Source organism: Glycine max, chromosome 1 (assembly GCF_000004515.6).
Source record: "Glycine max cultivar Williams 82 chromosome 1, Glycine_max_v4.0, whole genome shotgun sequence".
Taxonomy (NCBI): domain Eukaryota; kingdom Viridiplantae; phylum Streptophyta; class Magnoliopsida; order Fabales; family Fabaceae; genus Glycine; species Glycine max.
Window position 1 is genome coordinate 49,489,014 of NC_016088.4, and position 27,897 is coordinate 49,516,910.

Below are 27,897 nucleotides of genomic sequence, written 5' to 3' on the forward strand. Positions count from 1 at the left end.
TAATAATATTATACAAGTAATCACTCAAGCATTGAGTATCTATGAATTTAATCATTAAGTTACATTCTACTAATTCTTAGAGATCAATTTGAAAGATTTTTTAATACTTGAAAAAAGAATGCTTAGTATGATTTTTAATACTTTAAGAATTACTTATATAATTGTTTTACTTTATAATTTACAGACTATTTAGAAGAGAGGACAATACTTGAGAGAGATGAAACTGAAACTGTGGGGTTATATTCAAATATGAAAGTAAAAGTAATTAATAAAAGTCTGACTTTCACATTTAATTTTCGGTTCTAGTGTAATAAATATTAATTGATATAGTCTGTAATAAATATTATAAATAGTTAAATACATTATTGTTGATATAAATATTTTGAGGGATATTTTGAAAATTCTAAATTAATTTAATTAGATTTATTGCACTATAAAAAGATCACAATAGATAGGGATCCGGGTACGTCTTCATGTTGTAACGGCACTTCTCTTTACACATATCTGGAGTCTCTCTCACTGTTACTTGGTTGGTTTTCATTTCCCTTCAAAATTGAACTACATCTATTATTTGTTATTTGATTGCGCTTATGGATCATTTGTCTCTTTGATGTGTCTTCTAGTTCGATGTTGGTTTATAGGAGAATTTAGATTTAGATCAAGTTGTTAATTTCTTTAGTCTGTTTTTTTTGGCCCCCAGCGGGATTGAGATTCAATCTCAAGTCTCGAAGTCCTTTGAAAAATTTAGACACTCAATTTTTTATCTTCTAATTCTTAAAATAAAAAATTGTGCTGTCTCGGTGTGTGTGTTTTTATGCTAGAAAAGTCTAATGTTGAAAAAAAAAAGAAGCTTTTTTCTTCTCTTTTCCCCTTAATTACCCAACTTTTATTGATATTATTGTATAAGTTTTCACTATCTTTTTTATATGATTTTTTTATGTGTTTGGGAATGATATAAATATAAAATGGTTGCATATATAAAGTATGCATTTTTCCATAAGCAGTTGTATAAATCATTCATTAATTTTAAAATCGTATGATATCTGTTTACTGAAAACTTTCGTTCTTTAATCTTTTTTATTTTTAAATATAGCTTACTAGAATTTTCATTTCTATTGAATAGATAAAAAAATTTAAAGACTAAATTACCTTCCTCTCTCAATAAAAAAAAAATGCATTCAAATGGATTTGAATTCATTTTTTAAGGAAGAAAAATGTATGCATTAGGAAAGAGAAAATGAAATATATTAAATGTGTTTTAAATGAGGAAAGAGATCAAATATAATTACTAACATAAACATATGTCAGGTAATAAACATATCCCAATAATTCATTGATTCCAGAGTAATGGTTTGATCCCTTTAAATAAAATTTTAAATTTAAGTTAAAAAAATATCAGTCAGATTTCTTCTTGAAATTTATTATCAACAAAGGTAAAAGATAATTCACATCACATATTATGATAATAAAAAATTATATTAATTCTAAATTTTAGTGTGTTTTAAATAAGAGGAAAGACAAATGTATTATAATAATATTTCAGGACAAAAGTTATAAAAATGATGTCGTGTGTGTTTCTGTAAATACTTTTTTGACGTTAAAGATTTTTACTTTGACGTTACCTTACAACATTTTTAATTTGTACAAAAAATAATAATTAATTTTATAAAAAGAATACTGTATTTAACAATATAATCTCTTACATATTTATGTGTGTGAGAGAGTTTTCCTTTGGTCAAAAGTGGTCAGAGTTATCATCAATTGTTGTTATGTAACTTATCCGAGTCACATGAGCTGAGGTTGACTCTTATGAGATTTTCATGTATTTCTCTTTGGACGAGCTTCCATTTGCTTTAATAACATGGTTTAAAATTATTATTCTTAAATAAATCTTCATGTTTGTTACACTTTCCTTTTTTTTATATTTTTTTTGTTTTCAATTCTAAAAACAGGTGTTGATTTTGCCGTCTTGTATTGTAAAAAAGAATGGTGATAATTAATAATTGTGAAGACAATGCTATTACAAGCGAAGGCGCCACAAGTGACAACGTTGATGGTATGGTCTCTCAAAGAGTTAGTTCACGTTTGAGAAATCAGCCTAAGAACTACTGGGGAAATGATGACAATAAGAGAATAAAGAGTGGTACAGATGAGGACCATAATATTGGAGAGAGAACCAAACTCAAGAATACATGCTCTCATTCAATCAATTCGAGCGACAATTCACTTGTGTTTGATAAGCAAGATTTTGAAGGTATTTTAAAGATTAAAAAGTTGCTGAGAGACACAAATATCTATAGACTTCAATCCGACGAGGTATTAAAACTAATACACTACACATTTTATTTATTATTTTCTCCTTGATTTCTCATTCCACATTATTTATATAATCATTTGTGTTTTTTGTTTTCAATTAGTTCGTGAACTATAGAAAAAAATAAAATATAGTTCTCTTCTTTTTTTGGTATGTCATTTCCATCTTCTTATTATCACTTAGGCGTATAATTGAGAAAGCAACAGATATATTGTCATTTTTTTTTCAAAATACAATAAAAATGAGTCTTTTGGCCGGTGAACACATTTCAAGGTCCAGCCAAAAACATTTCTCATACTTCTACTCATGATTGAGATACTTGAACTTGATATTTTCGATCTTTTCACGACTATGGAAGTGATAGTTCTTTGTAGTAATTGAAATGGTATTTGTTGTTCGATGTGTAAAATAATGAACATATGAATGCCCATTATTGGTGTTTTTGAATGTACTCTTAAGTTATAATAATGAATATTCCACACATAATTTTTTTTCTTGTACATTCTATCAAATTTTCATTATCTTGCAGATTAATGTTGAGAAAAGCATGTCTGAATTGAAGGGATGTGATAATCTTATAAAGAAGCTTCGACGAGTAGCAATAAATGTAAATAAGCTCGTAAGATTTATGATTATTTGATTGTTATTTTATTTTCCTACAGGTCAAAATTGGATCTCAAACATGGTTTTATCACTCTTTATAATTGAAGTGTCAAATTTTATCACATAATGCATGTGTTTCAAACATTTATGTGCATGTTGGCATGAATTAAGATTTTTCTTAATTTCTTTCTTTTTTCATGACAAAGTCAAATCCCCTCCCCATACTAGCATGATGTTTCTTGTTTATTTAGCAAATAGTGACATTTAGATATGGGCTTCTTGTTATTTATACCTTGTGCAGAATGATATATGTTTTCCTTTAACCATACAATTAGTCAAGAATTTAGGTTTCGTTCTTAAAAATTGCATCACTGTTTCACATTTAAGTTGTTTTTTTGCTTATGAAATTCATACGGTGTTGTTTGTACTCTTTTCTTTTTTATTTCTATAATCACTTTCATGAGTTTTTTCTTTTTCCAGCATAGTTTGCACTTGTATTGCATTTTTACTCCAATGATGATATGTGGCATTCTAAGTTCTAACATTTGACTTCACTTCTTATGTTAGGTTGCTGAAGGACAAATATCCAGAGCACCTTCTATTCATCCTTTGTACGTATACGTATTTGTATACCCTCTTAAAGAGTTGTAGTGTGTAAGCTCTTTAAATATGCATCGAATTTGTAATTGAGCTAAATAGGATATGGTTTTCTTAGTTTGATTTGTAGGGACCTCAGCTATGGTCTAGAAGCCATACCCATTCCAGTTACAAATGAGATCGATGATTCTCCTATCACACCTATCGGTAAGTTCAATAAGTTTAAGGTAGCAAATTCTGTTAGAAGATATAATAACAAAATTTCAAAGTCAGCGCAATTTTATTTTTTTTAGAAATTTTCACTTTAGAATTCAAAGTACGTAACTATATGAATTATTGCTTGACTCTATAAAACTATATTTTGGCATAATCTAGCTCCATTTTTTTAACAAATTTTCTATGGTTCAATATCATGTGTATTGTTTACTTGGTATTTTTACTTCTTCTGATGCTTTATTTAAGATTTTTTTTTATATCAAATCACTAACTTGGAGTTAGCATTAACATTGTTTTAAAATTTCAGACTTTACATATATCACATCTATCCAAGTTGCAAAAAACGTGAAAGTTCCATCTAGTGATGATTATGGCTGTCAATGCAAAGGAAATAGTTGTAGAATTAACAAGACTTGTTGTTTTAGACTAAACAACATGTATCCATATGTTCGTCGTGGGAACTGTAGCAGGTGATAATTTAGTTTTGAGTTTTATTTTCTTCTATTTAATATATAAGTTTATTGTCATTGAAGACACCAAAAGTTGGAGACCTAGCTACCTTGAGTAAATACTATAAATCTAGATAATAATATGACCTATATATATTAATTTAGTTTACTTATATATCCGTTACCTTCAATTTGAATATTTGAAATGGTCGAACAATCTGCACAATTTGTTCCTTTTCCTTCTTGCATTTCATTTAGGGCTATAGTTTTTATCAAGTCATATGATTTCCTAGCTTGACTTTTTGTTCCACTAGTTAATGTCGTAAGCCTATACCTTTATAAAGAACATCGGTGCATTGATAATCGTAGAAGTTACAATTTTATTAATTATAATCTTTGAAGCTTATTGTATATAATGCAGAGTTTGGTATATAAATATTTGAGGCATTATAAGTATTTAAACTACTAAAAAGACATGCACGTCCAATTTCAGAAAACATTAATACCCAAAACCTAAGTAGACTTTTTTAGATATCTTCAATAAGTCATGTAATTAACATTCCTTGTTGGCTACCTTTAGATTGGTCGGAGCTAGAGATATTGTGTTTGAATGTGGTCCAAGATGTGGATGTGGACCTGATTGTGGCAGTAGAGTATCTCAGAAGGGTTTGCAGTACCAGCTTGAGGTCATTTATCCATTTTTTTATTTTATTTTTTAAATTTTAGCTATCACTAATGTGTGGATACATGACAAATTCATAATTGTATTTCTTTTGCCTAGGTTTATCGTACGTCTAACAAAGGATGGGCTGTTAGAACTAGAAATTTCATTCCTATTGGAGCTTTAGTTTGTGAAGTTGTTGGAGTACTAAAGAGAACTGAAGACTTGGAGAATGCTTCACACAATGACTACATTATTGAAATTGACTGCTGGGAAACTATAAAAGAGATAGGTGGACGAAAGGTAAGAATATTAATGTTATTCATTTAATTGAACTCAATTTTAATTTAAAAGTTTTTTGAATGATATGACTTTTTAGCTTGAATGTTTGATATTAAGTAGTTATTAATATCATAAATGAGTTTTTTTATTTGTATAAATTGTATTACTTTATAAGACATTATAAACGTAATAAAATACTAAGTTTTATCTATTTATATCATGATATTCAAAATTGTATTGGTAAAAGGTTAAAAAAATAAAAGAAAAATTACAAAATTCAACCAGAATGATTGGAAGTATTTGTGCAATATCAACATATATAGATACATTTGTTTGACACAAATACAACGAATTTACAACTATTATTTAGAATTATCCATGCTTCTGATACCTAGTTAGTCCAGTACACTATAACAAAAGGAATTAAATTAATAACCATAGTGTATCCTTCAATTCTTTGCAATATGCTTGTTTGGCTATGGTCACTTAGTCATACTTCTAAGTATATATTTATTACATTACTTGAAAGAGTGATATTAAGATATTTTGCATTGATCTTTTTTCTCAGAAACGATTGCCTGACGAACCATTGCCTGCAAAAATTTTCCTTGGACAAAAGGATGATGAGACAACCAAAAATGAGCCAGAGTTCTGTATAGATTGTAGTTCTTTTGGTAATGTGGCTAGGTTCATCAACCATAGTTGTGATCCTAACCTATTTGTTCAATGTGTTCTGAACTCTCATTATGGGGTCAAACAAGCTCGACTCGTACTATTTGCAGGAAGAAACATTCGTCCTAAACAGGTAAGAATCTTACTTAAAGTACTATTATTAACAATTTTGTTAATCAAATATCCAATCATCTTCTCCGCTTATTATTATTGTCAATAATTACCTAGCTACTAAGTTATTTGGTGTTGATATGATCTCATCTTTATAATATGTTGATATACATATATATTGACCATTTGTATCTTGTTGTGAATTGAATCATTTCTTCATCTCTATGAGAATCAAGAACATCTCTTTTGAGATTTAAACTTTGTGAAAAAATTCACTAGTGCGAATTGGCTATGCATCATATGTTGTCCTTAGATAAACAGTTAATGTGCTCACTAAATTGGATTTTCAATCCCCTTTTTTTACTAGTTGTGAATAGAATCATATTATCCACTTGAGATTTAAGAACATTTCTTCGCCTAATTCACTTTCTCTCCTTTTTACTCTTAATATTAATGCTCAAATTATTAACCTATGCCACCTTTTAAAGATTGGTGTTATGCTATGATATACAATATTGCTAGGTACATGCCTCTTAGATGATTACTTTCTACATATGGGCCATCTTTCTTGGAATGATAAAACGTGTTATTGTTTCAACAGGAACTTACTTATGACTATGGTTACCGACTTGATAGTGTTGTTGATGCCGATGGAAAAATCAAGCAATTGCCATGTTACTGCGGTGAAGCTACTTGTCGCAAGCGTTTATACTAGTTCGGTAACACAGCAATGCACATTTGTCTGATTTTAGAGTGGAGTTATTACACAAAATTGTGTTTAAAAATGATGACCCAAAATTTGAAAGCGTGTATGAGTTGATTAAATATGGATCTTGGGTTTGCTTGAATGTCTAATAAGATGAACAATTTTTCCTTTTCTTTTTATGATTGATCGATGAACCTCATGAAAGACTTCAAGGAAATTGAGTCAATTGCTGTATAAGAAGGGTTGAATGTTATTTGGCATGGCTACTATGTTTGGTTTTATATCATGGCCCTTATTACCCCTCATTTAATACATTGATTTTCTTGCCTATTTATTGTTTTTGTATAATTATTACTAATTTATATGAAGACATCAATGCGTTTGGTTTTATATCATGAATATCTAATATGAGATTTTGGCTAATTTTCACGTAACATGTATTTGAGGTTTATTTATTTTTCTTATAAATTAAAAAATATTAATAAAAATGTGATGGCACAAGATTATATAATAATTTCTCTTCAAACACATTTTTAAAATTTATTGAAAACTATAAAATTATAAGTGTAATTCATTAAATAAAAAATGAAATAACCTATAAAATTTTATAATTTTTAATAAACTTTTGAACAATAATAAAGAATACTTTAAAAGAGTGCGATAACACATTTTTTATTTATTTTCTTCTAGTAGTAAGTTTTTATTTCGATGCACTAAAAGTAAAGGCCGCTACGCTAAGAACTAGGGGGAAGACAAAACCTGCAAAATCGTACCACATAAGAAGGGGAATGCACTACATAGGAGGATCTGAAACAAAATATAAATCTACATGTAATTCTATGGTATATACGTGCCTTCAAACCAGTTTGCAACCATGCATGTTGACTTCCCTAACCACGTGAGAAATGTAGTATATCAAGGAACTGAGATAAGCAATTCTGAATGACACACAAGATACTCCTATAAGAATGATGCTGAAAATTTCCATCCCCAATAAGGATGACCACAACCTACCGAAAACATTTTCCATAAGCAGTAAACATACATAAATTTAGCGTTTATATCAAGAAATTTGCGTAGTTACACCAGTATTTCTTTTTTAAAAAAACGTAGTTTTTAAAAAGTATATTAGATTGGACAATTAATTTGTTGACTACCATACTTAAGTGCAGGTAACGGATTCAATCGTAGGTATAAGTACCCAATAAAAAAAAATATAAAAATGAATACTAAAGTTGCTAATCATATATATATATATATAAAAGCAGATATAGGTACTTTTTTTCAAACACAAGAATGAAAACAAGTATTATAATCCCTAATCAGCAATAACAAAGTGTTATGTGTATCAGCATGATTGATATTCACTGCGCTTGTGGGCTGTGGCACAACACTTTCTCGTCTCACCTTAAAAATGGTTAATGTATATTTAATCCCTTTCTTGACATGAGAATTATCAAATAAGACGACAATTTAAGGACGGTACAGAGGTAACCATATCAAGATAATATATAGGAATTATGAATAAACAAAGTAACGAAGGAAATACAATGGACAGAGATAACAGAAGTAATGTTTTTTTTTTTACATCGATAATAGTGATACTATTCCCTACACAAGTAACAAATAATATCATTGCTAACAACCTAATTTTGATACTGCCAACTGGTTTCATTTCAGAATTGCAAGTTTATCTACGTTTATCGTTCTATGTGGTACTAATACATTCAGAGATCCCCTACCATATTCTTTTCTTCTAATTTTAGAACTCTTATTCATTTTTTCACCTATCCTTGTAACACTGGTAATTTCTTCTGTCTCCAGCGTTAAACCTTCTTGCCTCTCACTTTTTACAATGACAACCTGTTTAGGTAGCTTATAAACAGGCTCGGGTGGAGTTGATTTAGCAAAAGCCACTGTGGTTTGATAAAGGAGGTCATCATCCAAAAATTCATCGTCTAAAACTAGTGCACTGCCTTTCTCAACAGCTTGCTCCAACAGTGATAAAATTCCTTCCGTGCAGAGTGCAGATCTTGAGGTCTCACTAACATCTGCTGCTCCTGGAAACTTGTCAGAATAAGGATCTACTATGTTACTCACAGAATTGTTATTAGTTCCAGGCAACATTTGTGGCTCGCAAGAAGCGACCATGGCATCTTCTGTAGTTTCAGCTTCACAGGATTTCATAGAAAGTGAAGCAGCATCAGTAACCACAGACACCAGTTGGTTGCTATTTTCTGTGGGACAAGACACAGCCTTGTACAAACTCACATCATCTGAATTAGATAAAATGCTTATGTCAAGAGGTTCATTGCTTAGATTCTCTACTGGATTATTCTGTAGACACAATGCTGACAATTCTTGGGCATCTGAAGGCAGTTTATTGGAATTTCCATTGTCAACATTAATTTTATTGGCTTCCTTGTCATCATCTCTGGGATCTGGTAAAGAGGGCCTCCAATTTTGTCCCCTCCACATAAGTATGTGGTCATTTTCAAATGAAAGCAGTGCGCATGGCACAAGATCCTAAAGTATTTGGAAGAAAAAATGTTACTTATAACATAATTAACAAAATTCAAGTTACATAAGTCAATCCTTATTAAGTTCAATATTGAAAGCAAAGTTTAGGTGAACTAGGTTATACCTTTAGTTTTGCTCCAATCCTTCGATAGTCACTTGTATTTAGTTCCTGGCAATTTATTCGCACAAGCTCACACTCTTCAAATGCCTCTCTGATATTAGTCACAAGGTCCCAGTAAACACCATTTTTTCCTGATACAACAAAAAGACATGCGCGTGTCAGTTTGAAGAAAGAACAAAAAATTTCATTTCTTGTTATAATGAATGTTCAAAACAATCTACCTAGCTTGCATATGGGCATTAAGTCCCTTCCCTTTTGACGCATTTCAGTTGCTTTTTCAAGTGTTAGACCTTCTGGAACTCGTTTAATTAGCCTAGGATATACTGGAGACACCGGTTTCCACCGCATGAAAGGAAATCGTGGACGAGTTTCATAGTTGTAGTTTTTGCCCCGGAAAAGGTACACTGTGCCAGCCTGTCTGTAAATGATTTTTCCTCCAGTCCTTTCCTGGCAAAACCAGGCAACATGACATAAGACACAAAATGAGTTCTTTATTTCCAAACCTTCTCAAAGCATAAAGAAACACGTTTATACTCGTGTTAAACTGGTAAGAGCATGGACCAAATGATCAGACTTTAGAAGCAGAAGAAACAAACCTCTAACTGCTGGCACACATTATCCATATCCACAGTACACACTCCTCTGCACTTTATCTTGCACGCACTACGCCGCATCCAATAAGTATGTATATTTTCCAACATGTTATGTGTCAAACCATCCCTGCCTAAAACAAAAAATTTGAGTGCATAGACAAAACTAAACTTTCCATTCCCAATAAGTGCATATTCATACGAATGATCACCCCACTCGGACATTCTCATCCAACATCCAGTATTTTACCAATTCTGATTCAATGTTAAAATAATCTCACAAACAAGGTTTCACAAAAGGATGAATCCTAGGTACAATTTTTTAAGTGTTTTTAGTGTTGATCTGTTACGAAAGTTAAGAGTTTTACTTACCTCAATATTCAAGGTCAACTTTAAATGTCAATATTGTATATTTTACCCAAGTGAAATACTTAGAGAATAATACTAAATCCTTGTTTGAATAAATTTTTCTATAAGCACTTATTATAGAAGAAGAGAATAAGAAATAAAATGAATTGAACTTCTCTCGTACAATAAAATCAACTTATACACTTAACTTATAGAAGTTCTCTCATTTAAATTTTCAAAAAAGCTGAATTCAGCTTATGAGAGAAATAAACTCAATTCATTATTTAAACTTATACACTTAACTCTCATAGAAGTTCTCTTCTTATAAGTACTTACGAAACTTTTAAGAGAAGCTGAATTCTACTTATCCAAACAGGACCTAAAGTACAATTAAAGAACCTCTTCTAAGTAATATCCTTATTAGACTCTTACATTTCTCTAAACAAAGCAATATAAACTACAAAATACTAATGAAAAATATAAGCCCTTCATATCATAAGGATACACATACAACAGCCCTATAACAATCACATTATCCAAATTATCAAAAAAGTAAAAACACAAAAATAATATGAAAATATAATATCAGAATTTTTTAATTATAATATACTCAATACTCTCTAGAATTATAAAATTAAAAGAAGAAAAAAAAACAGAAAATACCAATGTTAAGCTGGCGCGAAGATTTCTCTGTGGCTTTAATCAAGCGATTGATTTCGTCCTTAGTCAACGGTTCTCCCAATACCTCATCTCTCGACTCCCAAACCGGACCGGCCAACCGAACCGGTTGAACCTCTTCCTCATCCGGCGGCGGCAGAGCCAGCGCGTGGAAGTCCTTCACCGTCGTCTTGCTCGGGGGCACCGGGTTCCGCCCCGTCCATGGCCGCGGCAAGGAGGCCGGTCCGAACGGCGCGAATGGCGGCTCGCGCAATTTCACCGGCTTCGCATTCGGAGTCTCAGTGTAACTGAACCTAAACTCGAACGGCGCGCCGTCGACGACGTAGGAAACTCCGTCGTCGCCGATTCTGACGTTCTCCGGTCCCGGCCGAAATTCGAGGCTCGCGGCTCGCGAAACCACGGGGTGCGAATCGAGTAAGGGTTTCGGCTTCGGCGGCGGCTTGGAGTACTTCGATTTCTTCCCCGGAATTGAAGGTTGTGACGGGGCGGAGGGAGTTCCGAGGGATTTGAACGTTTCGGCGGCTGCGGCGGAATCGGCGGCGAAAGCGGTGTTGGTGATGTTGTCGGCGGCCGTGAAGCGGCGAGTGCGGCAGATTTCGTCTTCGATTTCCTGGATAGTTCGGCGGCGCCGGTTGAACTTCTCGGCGTTGGCGTTGTTCCAGCGCGAGAAACGGAGCTCCGTGGAACAACGATCGCGAGTCGGGTTCGGGCAAACGGGTGGAGAAAATATGGGTAATTGGATTGCCACCTTCAGAAGCACATCCATTTGTTCTTGTCTCGGTTTTGCTCTGCCATAAACCCTTCATAAAACTCAATCACGAAGGGCATTTTCGGAAATATATATCATTTCAGAAAATACAAAAGATTTGTTTGTTTTTTCTCGACTTAATTTCACATTTATTTTTCTTACTATAGTTGAAATTCAAGTTTCGTTTTTTTGTTAAGCTTGATTTCTATCATTTTAATTATGTACTTTTGTTTTATCTATCATTTTGATATTTAGTATTTAATTGAATAGAAATACAAATATAGCACTCATGCATTCCTGCATTGTCTGATCAACATTTTTAATGGATATATCAAATTAACGAATAAAATAAAATTACAGAATTAAAATCATTTAATACTTTGTATAAAAAATTAATTCAAATTTCAACAATGATAAGATAAATAAAAATACAATTAAGTCTTTTTTTTTTCTTTCAAACACTTGAGTTCTTATCATAGTTAAACAAGTAAAATTCAAATTTGCATGAGGCAAATTAATGTGCTGATGCATTGGTCAGCACTGACCAACCTTGGGAGTAGAATGGAGGGGGAGTTTTTGATGTTTGGGCAATTGTCTTGCTTTTTTTAAGCCAATTGTTTATTTTTTATTTTGTGTGAACTGTGACTCTATGTTAATTGTTATGTAGTGTTTTTTTTTTGGACTTTTTAGCCCGTTGAAAACTAAAAGAACAAAAAACTCAAATTTAGACCAGAAAATAATCCTAAAAGGTTTAAGGAACATTGTCTAAATTTTGTTCCCTTTTTTTAAAATTAAACTTTGTTCTAAAAATAAAAGTTTTCCAATATTTTAGGCAATGGCAACAGCGACGTCGTTTTTTCATTTTCGGACAGTGGCATCAACGTAATTATATGCACTAACAAGGATATACCATTTTCTGTTGCTTTTGAGCAACACTACTACACTCTACAGCCAACTGAGAAACTGTTGAAATTGCACGGTTTTAAGGTAATAATGTTCCTTGATCTTCCTTTTTCTGTGTTTTACGGTTAAAGGGTGTTTGGTTCTGTTTGCAAAGTTGAAGTCTTTGTTGCTCGTACTGAAGATTTTCATCTAAATATGGTACTGTTTATTCTTTCAGTTTGGGGGAAGTTAACCGGTTGAGTTTTATATGAAATGGGTATATCTGTTGTAGCCATGAAGTTGCGCCATGTTGCAATTAGAAGGCTATCAGTTGTTGGCATGTTCGTTGCAGTGATAGTTGTTTTCCAATGTTGTTGGACAACTTATTATTCTGTGTTGGATGCTGGTGGGAGCTCAGTGGCTTTGCCAATTGAAGTTTCCATTTCTGGAACTTCAGAAAAGAAGGGTGTGTTTAGATCCACATCAGCAACCAATGTTATGCTTAATGCTACTTTTGTCTCTCATTCAAAGGAATATGATTCTGAGAAAGAAGCTGATTTGGACCATGAATTGGAATCTGATGGGGGCAGAAATTCAAGAGAGGGACACATTCCCAATAATAAGGGTTTTAAAGTGGGAAATCATAAGGATGCAATTTACAGTTTCACTCAGAAAAGACCCAAGTATGCTGTTTTGAGCGCATCTGATATGTTGCTTGCTGTAAAAAAACCTTCAAATGAGAGTAGAATACAAAGTGTGGAAATGGAATCTCAAAATGAGAAACCACAAGTGTTGAAATCTCCTTTGTCCATGTCGAAAAGTAAACCTAAGATGGGTACTTCATCAACGAGGAGTAAGTTGGTGTGGCCAACTTCAATAACACAGATGAACTCTTTGATGCTTCAGAGCTTTAATAGTTCTGCTTCTATGGTATGGATTTCAGCTTTTTGGTTCCAATTTGAGCCACTGTGGAATCTTTATGGAGTCCTAATTTTTCATGTATTATGTATTGATGACAGAGGCCAAGGTGGTCTTCTCGACGGGACAGGGAACTCTTATCTGCAAAACTAGAGATTGAAAATGCCCATGCCATATCAAATTCTTCTGGACTTTACGCTCCTATTTTCCGGGATGTTTCCAAGTTTTCAAGGTATCCTGGAAATTCTTCAATATGTTAGATGTATAGCATTAAGATATAGAGTATTATTGTTCTTTCTCATATTTCAGTTGCAAGTTGTCCTGTATTTTTCGGTTAGTGTGCTACTATGATTTGATTAAATTTGGAATTTTTAAAATCAATTTCAAGAATCCAATTGTCATTTAATGCTACAAGTTTATATATGCACATTGTCAACTGGACTTCCCCTGTACCATCAATAATATGGAGATCATCCCATTTATTGGCCTGAACCCCCCACCTCTCCCCTATTATTTCTGTCTTAACCTGTGTTCATGCATAGGTCTTCTTTTAGTAGACAACTGAAACACATCTATACATCTGTTCTTCAGGAGTTATGAACTGATGGAGCGCAAGCTCAAAGTTTTTATCTATAGAGAAGGAGCAAAACCAATATTCCATCAACCAAAGATGAGAGGAATTTATGCCTCAGAGGGGTGGTTTATGAAATTGATGGAAGGAAATAAAAGGTTCATTGTGAAGGATCCCCGAAAAGCTCATTTGTTTTACCTACCATTCAGTTCACAAATGCTAAGGGTTACTCTTTCTAACCCAAAGCAAATGGAGCAACACCTTGAGAAATATGTGGAGCTAATTGCAGGAAGATATCGTTTCTGGAACAGAACTGATGGAGCAGATCATTTTCTTGTTGCTTGTCATGATTGGGTGTGCTTCCAATGAATAACTTCTATTAGTATTTATGTAACATTTTTACAGGATAGTACTGGTAAAATTCTCTTTTAAGATTGGCATCCTTTTAGAAAATGCTTTTAAGCAAACAACCATATATCAATTCAGAAATTTGATCAGATCATACATCAGCTACATATAGTTGAATTGATCACAAGGTGGCTCACTCACACAACTTGACGAGTGTAGAATTCATTTTTTATCAGAGGACCTTGTTTCTAGAATGATGTGGCTAAGTTATGCCATTGCTCATAGTTGTTAAATACTTGTTATGCTAAGTCACGGAATAATTTTTTCCTGCTAGAAGTCCTATAACTTGTTTTACACAAAAGAATTTGATTGAAATCCTAATCTAATTTTTTTCCTTTTGAAAATTTTCCACATAGTGCTTATGTATCTAGTGAAAAGGGATACAGTCCCCATGCTAATATTACTTCAACTTGCTGAACCTGGATCTATGGTGCAGCTTAAATTTTATGCAATATTAACATAGTGTGATGTATACAATTGCAGGCCTCCCGAATCACAAGGCAACCAATGAAAGGTTGTATTAGGTCTCTTTGCAATTCTAATGTTGCTAAAGGCTTCCAAATAGGGAAGGACACTACTCTACCTGTCACATATATACACTCTGTGATGGATCCACTCAAAGAATGTGCAGGGAAACCTCCCTCAGAAAGGTCTGCTCTGGCCTTTTTTGCAGGAAGCATGCATGGTTATCTCCGTCCTATCCTGCTAAAACACTGGGCGAATAAAGAACCTGACATGAAAATATTTGGTCCAATGCCACGTGATTTGGAAGGTAAAAAGATGTATATGGAATATATGAATAGCAGCAAGTATTGCATATGTGCTAGAGGCTATGAGGTTCACACCCCAAGAATAATTGAGGCCATTTTTTCTGGGTGTGTGCCAGTTATCATATCAGATAATTATGTGCCTCCTTTATTTGAGGTATTGAAGTGGGAGGCATTTTCCCTGTTTGTTCGTGAAAGGGATGTCCCAAGTCTCAGAGACATACTTCTCTCAATCCCAGAAGAGAAGTACCTGGCACTGCATTTGGGAGTAAAGAAGGTTCAGCAGCACTTCCTGTGGCACAAAGTTCCTGTTAAGTATGACTTGTTTCATATGATTCTTCACGCAATATGGAAGAATAGGCTTTCTCAGATTAGACCCAGGTGATGATATCATTGATGTGAACAAGATAGTGTTGTTAGGGTGGGAAGAAAGTTAGTATATGTCAGCGTGAAATACTACCAAAATGATAGACTAAGCAACTTTGATAGTAAAAAGTTATTTCTCAAGCTTTTAATATGTTGGAAGGCTTATAAATCCAAGCTGCACTACGATTGCCCGGTTGAACTTTACCCTCTCTTTAATCTCTTGGGCTAATATCATTTTTGGTTACTGTAAATGGTCTTTTGGGCTGTTGTATAAATAAAATTCTTCCGAAGCCATTTGAGGTTTACCTTTCTTGTCCATGTTTCTAGAATGCATGATGAAACAAATTTTCCAAACGAGCACTCATTTCTTATTTAATGAAATGTCCAATTCTAGAGGTCTCTATGCATTGAAATGTTCAATCATTTCTCTACAGGATTGCCCTAGATTACAAGTTACTTGTCTTTATTAGAAGTTTCTTTGTTAAGCATGACATCATTATATTTTTTGCATAATGTTAACAATGCTGCACTATGGGTACTAGTACTTTAGAGGTACAAGTAGATGCACAGAAAGTTTTATGGACACGGCTTCAACACATAGTCTAAAAAGTTGGCAGCACATTTTTTGCAGCCTTAAATTGGTGTTGCAAAGGGCAAACTATTATGTAAGAGAAATAACTGCTTGCAGATACGAGATCTATAATTTTTGCAGCTTTTTACAATAGTAAACTAAGTGCTTGTAGATGGAGGTAAGTGTATATATACCAAGCACATTGTTAGATTCGCTAGTTAATGGGTCATCCCACAAACTAATTACCTTTATTAAATATTATTGATTGTTTTATTTACTTAGATAAAACTATTTGATGTCTGGTTAGGAGTATTTGATTAGTATATGTTGACATCTTTTGTAGTATTTGAATATTTATAATTTCTTGATGTAAAAAGTTGCAGATATTAAGTTTTTTATTCTTTATTTGATGTTTGAGTGATGTAGATGATTTTTTTTTAGATATTATTATTTCATTAATCCTTGTATGTTTTATTATATTTTATTTGATGTTTGATTTTTTTCAGTTTTTATCAAGCTCCTTATATTTTCTTCAGGTTTTTCAATTATTTCTTTTTTTTTGTACACTTTTCAAATTTTATATTTTGTATTATTAAGTCTACAGACCAGTCCATTAGCTTGCAGGCAAAACGCAAATTAGATTAAAAAAAACAGTCTATTTAATGAGTGAGTTAGCTAGGTTTAGCCCATTTAAACGCAAATCAAACTAGACTGAACTAAACAAAACCACTGAATTTGTAATTTTTAATAATAAAATACAAATTTCTGCTGATGTTGATCCTTTTCTTGAAAGAGTAATAACCTTTTCACCTCCAGCATTAAATACACTACAAACAAATAACTATGCATCAATTGAGTATTGTCACATGTGACATGTAAATGAATTGTTATGTTTTAAGTTAATTGTTCAAATCAGATGAAGCGGAATTATCAATGCATGGTGTAGTATTTAGTTTTTCTTTACAAAAAAAAAAAGTATTTAGTTTTCTCTTCTGTTAACTAAATCTTTGCACTCGATGTTAGTGCTACCCATGTGTTGTGCATAAGGTCACACGTGTGCTTTTTTCAACATTAAGTATCTTTTTATTAAGAACATATTGTAAAATTTTAGAAAAAATATTTACATGATTTTTTTTTTCTTTTGACATACTCATAAATATTCTTTATGGGAAGCCATTATGCTCTAACGAACTAAAATTATTATACAGGACAAACTTCTTCACAGATATTCAATATAAATGAATCCCTATGATTCAAACTCAATTTATGTATTATTGTTTGATTTAGAAGCTTGATTAAAAGATATATAATATTTTCAATTTAAGCTTTGTGTATTATAAAATTGATAAAATAATACCATATTTTTTTCTTCTAAAGCACTGAAATAAGTTTTATCTCTCAATAAAATTTGTTTGATACGCATATTTAAGGAATTTAAGAAACTCAGTCATCTATTAGACCTTATTGGAAACCAATGAAAGGACATTCTCTTTCTTTTGTTTTGAGGCATAGGCTACTACATCTACCACATAATCCTTATTTTGATTAACAATGAAATAAATGAAGCCACATTGGAATTGAATAGATACATATTGTGATCGCGAAATCTCGTGTAACTGTGTTGTAAGTATCATAGTTAACTGTTACTGCATCTACATCACCGGGTCGGGCCATTAGCACTCTTTACCTTAACTTGCAGAAAGTCCAACAGAACCTTTGTGACCCGTGCAAACAATGAAGCCGGTGTTAATTGTGAAAATAATTACAAAGCCTTGGTTCAGCTACGAAAGATTTTTTCTTTATGTTGATTTTTAGAATATAAATTCATTAAAATGTTATAAATATCTTTAATAAAAAAAAACAACATTTACATCATAAGTATTACATTGTCAATCAATTAAAACCTATTATTGATATAATTGTTTTAAAATTATTATAATAATCATCAAATTTATTATATATTATATTTATAATTAAATATGAGACTGTTTTATACTAGTAGTATATAGTATAAATATATAAACTATTTTCTCTTAAAATAATTGAAAAGCTAATCACTTTTGCGGAGAAAACTATGTATGGGGCATGTAGTACCGTAGAGTGTACAAACGTACTGAGGAATCGTAACTGACAACTAGACTAATTCCATCAAGTGCCCTATTGACATTTACTGCTAGTAGTTTTCGGCCACTCATTTGTTGTGATAAAATTACAATTCTATAGTATACAAATGAAGAATTACAATTTCACAGGTGGACAAAAATAGAAAGCAACTCTATATTATACCAATAATAATAATAATAATAATAAAAAGATTATCTATTGTGACTTGTGAGTGTAAGTACACAGGTTAATGTTAAAAAAATTATAAGACTGACTGGGATTAATTCAACTTTTACTTGTGGTTTTTCTTTCAAATATTATATAGACTTAAATAACTTTCTCATCTAATAAAATAAGGTATTTTATATAACAATGTGATTTACAAATATTATTACTCTTTCCGAAATTTATGGCATTCAAAATTTTCAATTAAGCAGCTTTTTCCCTTCTTAATTTTTTTATTACAGAGAAAAAATAATCTTTTGTATACTAATAGAAACAATGACATTTAAACCTAAAACTTCATGCTCTCAAAAAAACCTAAAACTTCATGTAAATTATCCAAGCTCTAGCTATCATTTAATTTATTTTATATTTTATCAGTGATATGTTCATTTTTGACATATTCATATATTATAAATTTATTATAAAATCTAATAAAGTGGTGGAATTGATGTAAAGAGCAAATAAAATATAAATAACTGATCGGTTTATCAATGAAAATACTAGTTTGCGGTTTATTGGTTCAATTGTAATATTTAAATTGTCATCGAATTAGTAGTGATTAAATTTATATTTTTAATATTATATATAGAATATTTTATATAATCAAAATAATTTAAAATTATAAATTAATGTAAATAAATAAATTTATTTATAAGATAAAAATAATAATAATTGAAAAATAATTCGTACCTATATATAATTCTTAAGCCAACAAATTAATTCAATTTAATTTCTAAAATAATTGATAAAATTCAAACTCCATATGATTAATTAAAACCATTCATTATTAAGTTATCTACAGGATTGGTGTATCAATTTTTACTATGCATAACTTTATAAGCAGCAAATTGACAAACCGCATATATTCAACATGAAAAATTTTCAAGTTTAAAAGAAACTAAGATGAGAAAGGGTTGGCAATAATTACATCTACTTGTAAGTTGTAACACGATTAAATTGTTCCATTTTTTCTATAAAAAAATGAAACGTACTATATAGATTAGTTGTATTATTTATTTATTTTAATTTTTATAATTATTTGCATAAACTTAATGTTCATGAACTTGTATTATTGTCGTTGTTGCAAATAACTTGTATTATTACTGTTTTTAATTTCTAAAATTTTCTAAAAGGTCGCTCCCTGCATTTCAAGAACAAGACAAACGATTAATTTTAGCACAGTTTAATTATAATAGAATTATACATCACATAGACCAACTGACCAAAATTCTTGCATGACCTAAGTCCATTAGCAACTTGTATTATTGGCTATGTACAAAAGGTAAATAATAACCAATGTTCTCAAGACATTGTAATATTTCATTAAAAAATAAAAAATTGTGTTGTTGATTATATTTTTTATATTATCCTATGATTTATGCAATAAATATTTTGGGTTGATTTAAATTCACCGATATGTTAATTTTATTTTTATAATTAAATGAATTAGATTTATGAATGAAAATATAGGATGGTAACTTGGTTGTGTGTGTGTGTGTGTATATATATATATATATATATATATAGAACGTGAATGATGATGTGACGCGCCAAACCTCAAGATCTAAGGCGTTCAAAGAAAATCAACATTACGGTATTTAATGCAAAAGAAAGGAACAGCTCCGTTTACATTTATTTATGTGTAATATTCAATTCGATTCACCAATTCATATATATGCAGTTATTGAAGTTCAGACATATTAGAGAGCTTCATCAACCCATAAAAGACTTGAGAGAGACCAAAGTGAGTTTTGGCAGAAGATGGTTCAAGTACCTATGTAACTTCTTTTTTATTTTTTGGCGTATGGCGATAACAAAATTTAAACCTAGGACAACATTATGTAAATTATCCAAAATCTCCTACCATACATGATTAAGAACCCACTAGTACTATGTAATTGACCACCTTAGAGAAAGTTTTGAATTAAAAGAAACAAAGATAGAAAAGCCAAACTCAGAAAGATAAGACAACTTCAATTTCCGGTAATAAAGTTTCCTTATTTGTCCAATTTGATTTGTTTAAAGCAAATTGAAACAATTAATACCTTGGAAGAAATGGCATCACTAGTACTTCTACGGAGGCCCTATGTATGATGGTGCAGGAGTTACATGTGAATGACGATTGCATGCATCCAAAAACAAATTAAGAGGAAAAGGAAAGCCAATAACAATGGCTCCACTCATTTATTAGATTAAATAGTTTGGGTCCTCTAATGTACTGTAGCTATCTCCGATTAAAGCTCTCAAAGGCCTATAATTTTCAGAATCCATGCATATATTGCACCTTCCATTGTAGGCCCAGGAGGAAAAAAATAGGTGGAGGATATTGTGCATTTGTGTTGAACCTTTTCTCTACCAATTGATCGATCTTCTCTTTTCAATAATTGTTTAAAAAGAGCACATAAGACATATATAACTTAAAATGAATGAAAAAGACATAAAAGGGGTTCTAACTTAGGCGGTTAAAAAATGTATGAGACGCTATAAACTCTCAAATATCTAATTTCAATTTTAAAAAAATAAAAATAAAAGGGAGATTAGAGACACATAATGAACATGTAAATAATCAACATGATATGTTTTAAACATTTACTTATATATTTGGACTTTTTTGTCACAAAATATATTTGGACTTCTAGTATTTTATTTTCCTTCGACTATGTGTGTCTAATACTGAAAGCTTTATATATGGACACAAATAGGTGCAAGACCAGCCTCATTACCTAAAGAAGATATATTTTCAACCCCAACACTTTATAAATGCCAATTTAATAATAGATATTATTTTTATTTAAGTAACAATAAAAATTATTATTATTATTATTATTATTATTATTATTATTAGGGACGGATCCAAGAGTGTGTTTAAGGAGGGTTAAATTTTTTTTACGTGATTATTTAAATATTTTACTTATAATAAATAATAAGTCTTAAAAACATTAATTATTAATTTTATGGATAAAATTAAAGATATGATCTACTGTTGGAAAAATTTTAAGTAAATGTTAACTTAAAAACTTATTTTTTATTAATGTCTTTTCAATTTAATTTTTTTTTCTTTTTTTCCTCATATTTACATACAGGGGCCTAAGGAAGGGGGCCAAGGCCCTGCTTGCCACCCGTGCATCCATTCCTAATCATTATTATTGTTATTAATAATAATGATGACGATATAATAATAGTTTTTCAAATTGAGGAAACCTTTTTTTTTAATCAATATCCACCTTTTGTAATGAGAAACTAGATTATGTACGGAAGGCATAAAATAATTTTATATCATCTTTCAAAAAAAATTATTATATAGAACAAGTTTATTAATTTTTATATTAATTTTTTTAAAGTTATATCAACAATAATGTATAACTAATTAATAATATAAAAGTATTTTATATTATCAGTATACAATCATTAAACTCAATTAATATTATAATCATTTTAATTGTGAAATAATTATATTTTTATCAAATACATAATTTTCTTTTGTCTTGAGTTAGAATTCATGGCTGTTTCTCAACCTACTAACACCCTACTAAGTTAAAAAATAATCTCACTCTTAGTCATGGATTTTCATCGGCTCAAGAGAAGTTTTATTATCATTAATTTAAAATCTTGTATCTCTTCTTGTACTTTAATTTTTCATGTTTAATGCTCCTAATTTTTTTACAAAATTATCAAATTATTATTTTAAATAAATATACTTATACACTTTTCACATTTACATAATTATTTTATTGTAAATTCCTTATTTATATTTCAATTTCTTATATGAGCTTAATTAGTAAAATAGGTATAGTTATATCAATTATCAAGTGCATATACTTTATAGAGTAGTTCTTTATTCTTATATATTACACTGCCTTAATCTTCTTGTTTTCTCTCGCTTGCCTTTTTTTTAATTTATTTCTTTTTAACTTCAATTTCTGTTGAATAAAATATTCATATTTTTATGATTTTAAATATTTAAATATTTTTTCTGCCTTAAAAACTAATATTTTAATATATTTTTAATAAATTTTTAAATTCAATTCAAATTGACTATACCTATATCCTTCATAATATATTTTAATTTATATTTATTGAAACTTTACCTTTATTTAAAATCTCCGTACAAGGATACTTGCGTTGTAATTTACTTATAAGACGAAATGTAAGCATTCCAATCATTTAAAAAACATATGACTCCACTCATCAAATTTATGAGATTTTGTGGCATGCGTTGTCGTGATAAATTCACTTTATACTAGTAATAAACAAATTTAATTAAACATTTCAACTTATTAAACTCTACTTAATTTATTGTGTTGATCACTATGGAGTTAATTCAGCTTAATAAAAAATATTGGTCCTGGTATCTAGATTTGTAGTTGCGTTAAATTACTTCTTACAGTGATTTTACGGAACTTAAATAGGATTGTATCATGAAAGATACAAGAGATATCAGTGATACATAACAACTGCAATTCTTGCATGCCCACATTTCTTGAATCTTGACCCTTACGGCCCGAGTCTAGCTAGAGTCATAAATGGGAGACTGTAAAATGTAAATAAAATAGGACACTATTGAATCAAGTCGAAACTTTTTAGATGAAGTAGGTATTACATATTTACATGACAGTGTATGATACAATATTAATTTAAATATTATACGATATAATGCAACTAATTAAGATGCATCATATAAAATTCATATAGTACTATCATGAAAATATAAATATCTTATATTAAAATATAGACATTAAAGTATATATATATAAAAATCATATAAAATATTGTATATCGAATATTGATATATGCAACAACTGTTTTAAAATACAGTTATTCTTATAATTAAGAGTAGTAGGTATTCCAACAAAAAAAAAAAAAAAAAAAGTACTGTCGTACGTAGGTATTCCATCTTTCAAGTTTACTCAATTAGACACTGAACCCAGGATCTCTTAAACTAAGGAACATATATATATATATATACTTTAAAATTTATATACAAAGCAATAATAATGTTAGATAAAAAGAAAAGAATTGAAAACAAAGTATTCCAACTAGTCCCTGAAATAAACAAGCTAATTGATTTCTGCTAGCTAATATAGCAAGTTTCCCAGCTTTTCATTTGTCTTTAATGTGAAAGGAAGAAGAACGAAAAACTAAGTGACCAATAGATGCATCGATCATACATTAGAAGCAGCTTGAAAACAAGAGATCACGGGTTAATATTTTTCTCTCTTTAATCCTTTAGTTCATTAAAAGAAAAAAACTTTAATTATTTCGGAATTCGACCAAAAAATAAATAAAGTCTGACAAAAAATAATTTCTGACAAAGATCAAACTTAAATAATATTTAACAATCTTAATTTCAGTACATTAATTAATTATGTTTAATCAATTTAAGAAAAAAGAATTACATCGTAAATAAGAGTAGCAAAGGTACAAAAGATACAAAGGGAACAATGAGACGCATGAATGGAGGTGTGTGCATTTTTATTTTTCAAATACCTACAGCAAAGTATTACAATATTCCACGTAGAATGAACAATGAGTATTGCAGCTAACAAAAGATTTGAATAGCAAGCTATACTAGCAGAGACTCTTTGTACAGTAAATCAAAATGCATCATAGCGGCATAAAATAGCCTTATCATAATTGAACCTTCAATACTCCAATAATGAAGCCACCAATACAACATTTCATGTACGAACAAAACAAACCATTGGTTAATGTCCACCAGATTTTGAAACACGTGAAATAGGGATTGCCACACCATTCAGCTAGCAACCAAGGATTCTTCCTAGATTTGGCCAAAAACCATCTCCATAAAGTCATTTTTATATCCGGTCCAAAATTAAGATCGATTCGCACTTCTTGTTTGGGAAAACAATCTCATTTTAATTCCCATATGGATCACTCCATCGCTATTAAAATCATTGACCCATGCTTTCTTGTCAAAAGATTCTTATGCCATATAAACAAAATTGAAAGAAAAGTTGGAATAAAAATCAAGGAATAGGAATGTTATCTCTCGACCAATTGAGCAGTGTCAGGATAAAAATGTATAGAAAACCAATGTTATTTGACATTTTGAGAGAGAAAGAGAGAAAAATATTGATGAGTTGATAGAAAGACAGATAGAGAGAATGGATGGATGTCAAATAGGTTTGTAATACATGATTACATGTAGTGCCAATTATATTCATCACTTTCTCCACATAAAACATATATTAGATCATTATTACAAAGTAACACATTTCTATGTGATAAATTCCTCTTAGTAGATATTTTGTTCATCAAGAACATCTTCAAGGAGAAAATCCACTACCTTAGAAGGGTCCAAGCTTTTTCACATATTCTCAAAAACCTTTTCTCCAACTCAAAAATTTCCAAAGCAGAAGACACCATCAAGTGTTAAGGACCAAAATAATAAAACCCTTTATTTTAATGATAACAAACAAAACAGAATTTTTTTGGTAAAGTTTCCATTTTTTTCTTCCATTAAACTCTGCCGCCATTTTCCAAATAAGCTTAAGTTGAAGAGAGCAAGATTATTAACCCACATCCCCTCATTACATTTAGGCTTAAAACATCCTGTTTAACTGATCAAGCTATCTTTTTCCTATCCCTAGACCTATTCTAGAGGAAACTGTGTTGAAGTTGAGTAATACTTTTTGCACTTTCACTGACATTTTGAAAAATTAAGAGATGCATGAATAACATTGAAATAAAAATATATGTTTTTCCACAAAAATAACCTTCAAACAATCATGTCCATTAATAGATGCCACATTGCGGCATTCCTTAGATTGAGTGATTGGGAGACCAAGGTATTTTAAAAGGTATCGATCCAACTTTAACATTTTAAATATCTTTTACAAATGCAATAAGCTTCTTGCACATTAACCCTAATATATAACACTACTTATAAAAAAAAATGATTTTTAACTTTGACACAATTTCAAAATTCGTCAAACAACCTTCATAGTCTAAAAATTTCCTTCCACGTACCAATACTGATAATTTCCCATTAAAAATGTACACCTTTATTTATGATCTCTAGTTGTCATTAAATCCAAATATTTCAAACATATAATTTAGAAAGTTCCAATCGAAAAATCACATGCTTTAATTTTTCGAAATTCACTTTTAAGTTCAATTAGCATTCTTTTCTAGACCTTTTTTAAGAACCAATGACCTCGTTAATCACAATAATGCCTTAAAAATATGTCTTTTAGCAATGAAATCATATTGATTACATACAATTAAAGAGTCCATCCCACCCCAACTTCGCTGTCAAGACCTTAATTATTATTTTAAACAAGCAACCTATTAAAAAAAATGTCAAAAATCTCCAATTTTACGAAGGCAATATATTTTCTTAATCAATGTCACAGGTAAGTTAATAAGCTTTTCGGTACCTTGGCTTTTAAGTAAAATTTCCTTCATCATACAATAGACATTTAAAATAGTGTTTTTCCTTCATTAAATCCAAAAAGGCCTTAATAATTAAAATTAAAATAGTTGGGTGGCTCTTAATTATTACCATCACTTTTTTTTACAACCCCATCAATTTCTTCCTTCGAAATTGGACCATTACTTAAAAAAATACAATTAACATCTGATTAACATCGATTTATGTGAAAATCAATATTAACAAATATGCAGCAGCAATTATATAAATAATTGTACTTAATTAACATCAGTTTGAGGAAAATTGATATTAAATTTTTTTATTAACATTAGTTTTAAGTGAAAATCAATGTGGATAGTTGAGTGTTTGCGACAATTTTAGTAAAACCTATGATGTACCTGATGTTAAATTTTTTATTTGTTCTCGCTCGAGTTCTTCGACCCAAACGTTCTTGGCTCTCACTGTCTCTCTTGCTCTGGCAGAAGCTACTCCACGACCACCCCCAACAACGTCGCCTTTGTTAGTGTCGCCCAAACCCTTCGCCTCACTTCTTATCCTCTCAGTGTGAAGTCCGCAGTGCGAACCCTAGCTGCGAAGTCTTGCTCGCTTGCACCTGCGCCCTCCCTTCCTCTCTTTGACCACTCTTCCTCACTGATTCTGCCTTCGAAAGACACAAGGTAAGGAAGTCACGCTTGGAAGCAATTATCCTTGATGCGGACAATTGAATTTTGTTTGTTACTAGGGTTCACCATTTTATGGTGTGTCACGTCCCTGCAAGGGTCTCGTTGCTATTCACATTCTCCGCCAAGTATCTCTCTCTTCACTTTTAGCTTTCAACATGTTTTATTCAGTTCATTGTTCCTAAGTTACATTTCCCGTTAATGATGCTATTTTAATATTTCAAGAACTATGCTATAGATACCTTTCTCAAGTCTCTTCTCAGCATTTCTCTATATAGATACCTTATTAGTAATACTTGTTAATTTTAAGTCTCGAAGTTTGATAAAGTTGAAAATTTTTGCAATAATAGAAAAATAATAATAACCAAAAGTCATAAAACTTGCTTAGAAATTTTTTAAGGCTTCGTACATTTTGAGATGATGAGAAATGATTCAATTTTGCAATAGAATAATGTTGAGAAGAGACTTGACCTTAAGAAATGAACATGGGTGAGATTGCCAAGTTTAAGGAAGCAATATGCCTTGTTATGGGTATTGTTTTGGTGAATCATGTGTCCCAGAGCCGATAAAGGCACAAGAGCAATTCTAGCAATATTTTTTAATTTTTCAGCTCGTAATGATAGTTAAGTCTATGAAAAAGGAGAATGCTCTGCTTCATCTTCAACCAACCCCTCAGATGAAATCTGGGCCAAGCTTGGTAATAATCACTTTTCAGCTTAATTTTCTTTCTGCGTATCCACAATCGCACGTGCATTTTGCAGATACCAAATAAATTTTCAAACTTGGGGCTTTGCATGTTTCCATTTCTTCCCCTCCTTTCTCCTTTATTGAATTTCACTTTATTTCTTTGAATTCTAAACTTAATCAGATGGTAGGGAGTAAAAGTTTTTTCTTATAGTTTAACAGCCAAGTTCACATTTTTTTGAATGATAAAGCTTTCATTTCATGCTAGGTTTCCGAATACTTCCACTGATTAATTAGTCATACATGAGCTGTAACAATTGGTAGTTGTGGATGACATTTAAAATTGGATGTACGATAGTAATGATAATAATGACCCTAATTTAAAAGGTGTTGTTGTCTTCATGATGACTAAAAATTTGTAGGTTTGGATAGAAAAAGGATTTGGATATATGTGTATGTTAGGTTGAAGTGGGTGGTAGGGAGTGTAGAGGATAGTGATACAATTGACATTTCAAAGGGGTTCTTGAGAATTGTTAATTGTTATGCATAAATATATTTTGTAATTAAGTCACATAGAAATTATCAGATTTTCTCGTTTTTATTACTTCTTTTTGTGTGAATCATTATGATTTTGACATTCTATGAGTTTTTGTCCAGTAGGTGCTTAAACTGGTAAATTATATTATTTTGGTGGTGTATTTTTTTGTAGAAAC

At 30.8% G+C, this 27,897-nt stretch overlaps 2 protein-coding genes across 2 annotated transcripts; one reads left to right on the plus strand and one right to left on the minus strand.

Moving 5' to 3' along the window:
- Window positions 1-8,172: 8,172 nt before the first annotated feature.
- Window positions 8,173-11,656, minus strand: LOC100805138 (CRS2-associated factor 1, chloroplastic). Its single transcript, XM_003516437.4, has 5 exons — window positions 10,854-11,656; window positions 9,849-9,976; window positions 9,474-9,699; window positions 9,256-9,383; window positions 8,173-9,137 (listed from the first exon to the last, which is right to left on the minus strand). The coding sequence occupies exons 1-5, from the start codon at window positions 11,632-11,634 to the stop codon at window positions 8,283-8,285; spliced, it is 2,118 nt and encodes a 705-aa protein (XP_003516485.1). The 5' UTR covers window positions 11,635-11,656; the 3' UTR covers window positions 8,173-8,282.
- A 796-nt stretch (window positions 11,657-12,452) lies between these two features.
- LOC100805678 (probable glycosyltransferase At3g07620) lies at window positions 12,453-16,376 on the plus strand. The gene is made up of 5 exons (XM_006573402.3): window positions 12,453-12,603; window positions 12,737-13,428; window positions 13,518-13,648; window positions 14,008-14,341; window positions 14,879-16,376. The coding sequence occupies exons 2-5, from the start codon at window positions 12,772-12,774 to the stop codon at window positions 15,545-15,547; spliced, it is 1,791 nt and encodes a 596-aa protein (XP_006573465.1). The 5' UTR covers window positions 12,453-12,603; window positions 12,737-12,771; the 3' UTR covers window positions 15,548-16,376.
- The last annotated feature ends 11,521 nt before the right edge of the window (window positions 16,377-27,897 follow it).

What these genes read in the sequence shown, in the direction of transcription:
- LOC100805138 (XM_003516437.4), bottom strand. Translation starts at nt 11,634, where the DNA reads ATGGATGTGCTTCTGAAGGTGGCAATCCAATTACCCATATTTTCTCCA. An exon ending in TTCGCGCCAGCTTAACATTG is followed by an intron (nt 9,977 to 10,853) that starts GTATTTTCTGTT and finishes TTTTTGTTTTAG; the next exon opens with GCAGGGATGGTTTGACACAT. An exon ending in ATGTGTGCCAGCAGTTAGAG is followed by an intron (nt 9,700 to 9,848) that starts GTTTGTTTCTTC and finishes TGGTTTTGCCAG; the next exon opens with GAAAGGACTGGAGGAAAAAT.
- LOC100805678 (XM_006573402.3), top strand. Translation starts at nt 12,772, where the DNA reads ATGGGTATATCTGTTGTAGCCATGAAGTTGCGCCATGTTGCAATTAGA. An exon ending in TTAATAGTTCTGCTTCTATG is followed by an intron (nt 13,429 to 13,517) that starts GTATGGATTTCA and finishes TATTGATGACAG; the next exon opens with AGGCCAAGGTGGTCTTCTCG. An exon ending in TTGTTGCTTGTCATGATTGG is followed by an intron (nt 14,342 to 14,878) that starts GTGTGCTTCCAA and finishes ATACAATTGCAG; the next exon opens with GCCTCCCGAATCACAAGGCA.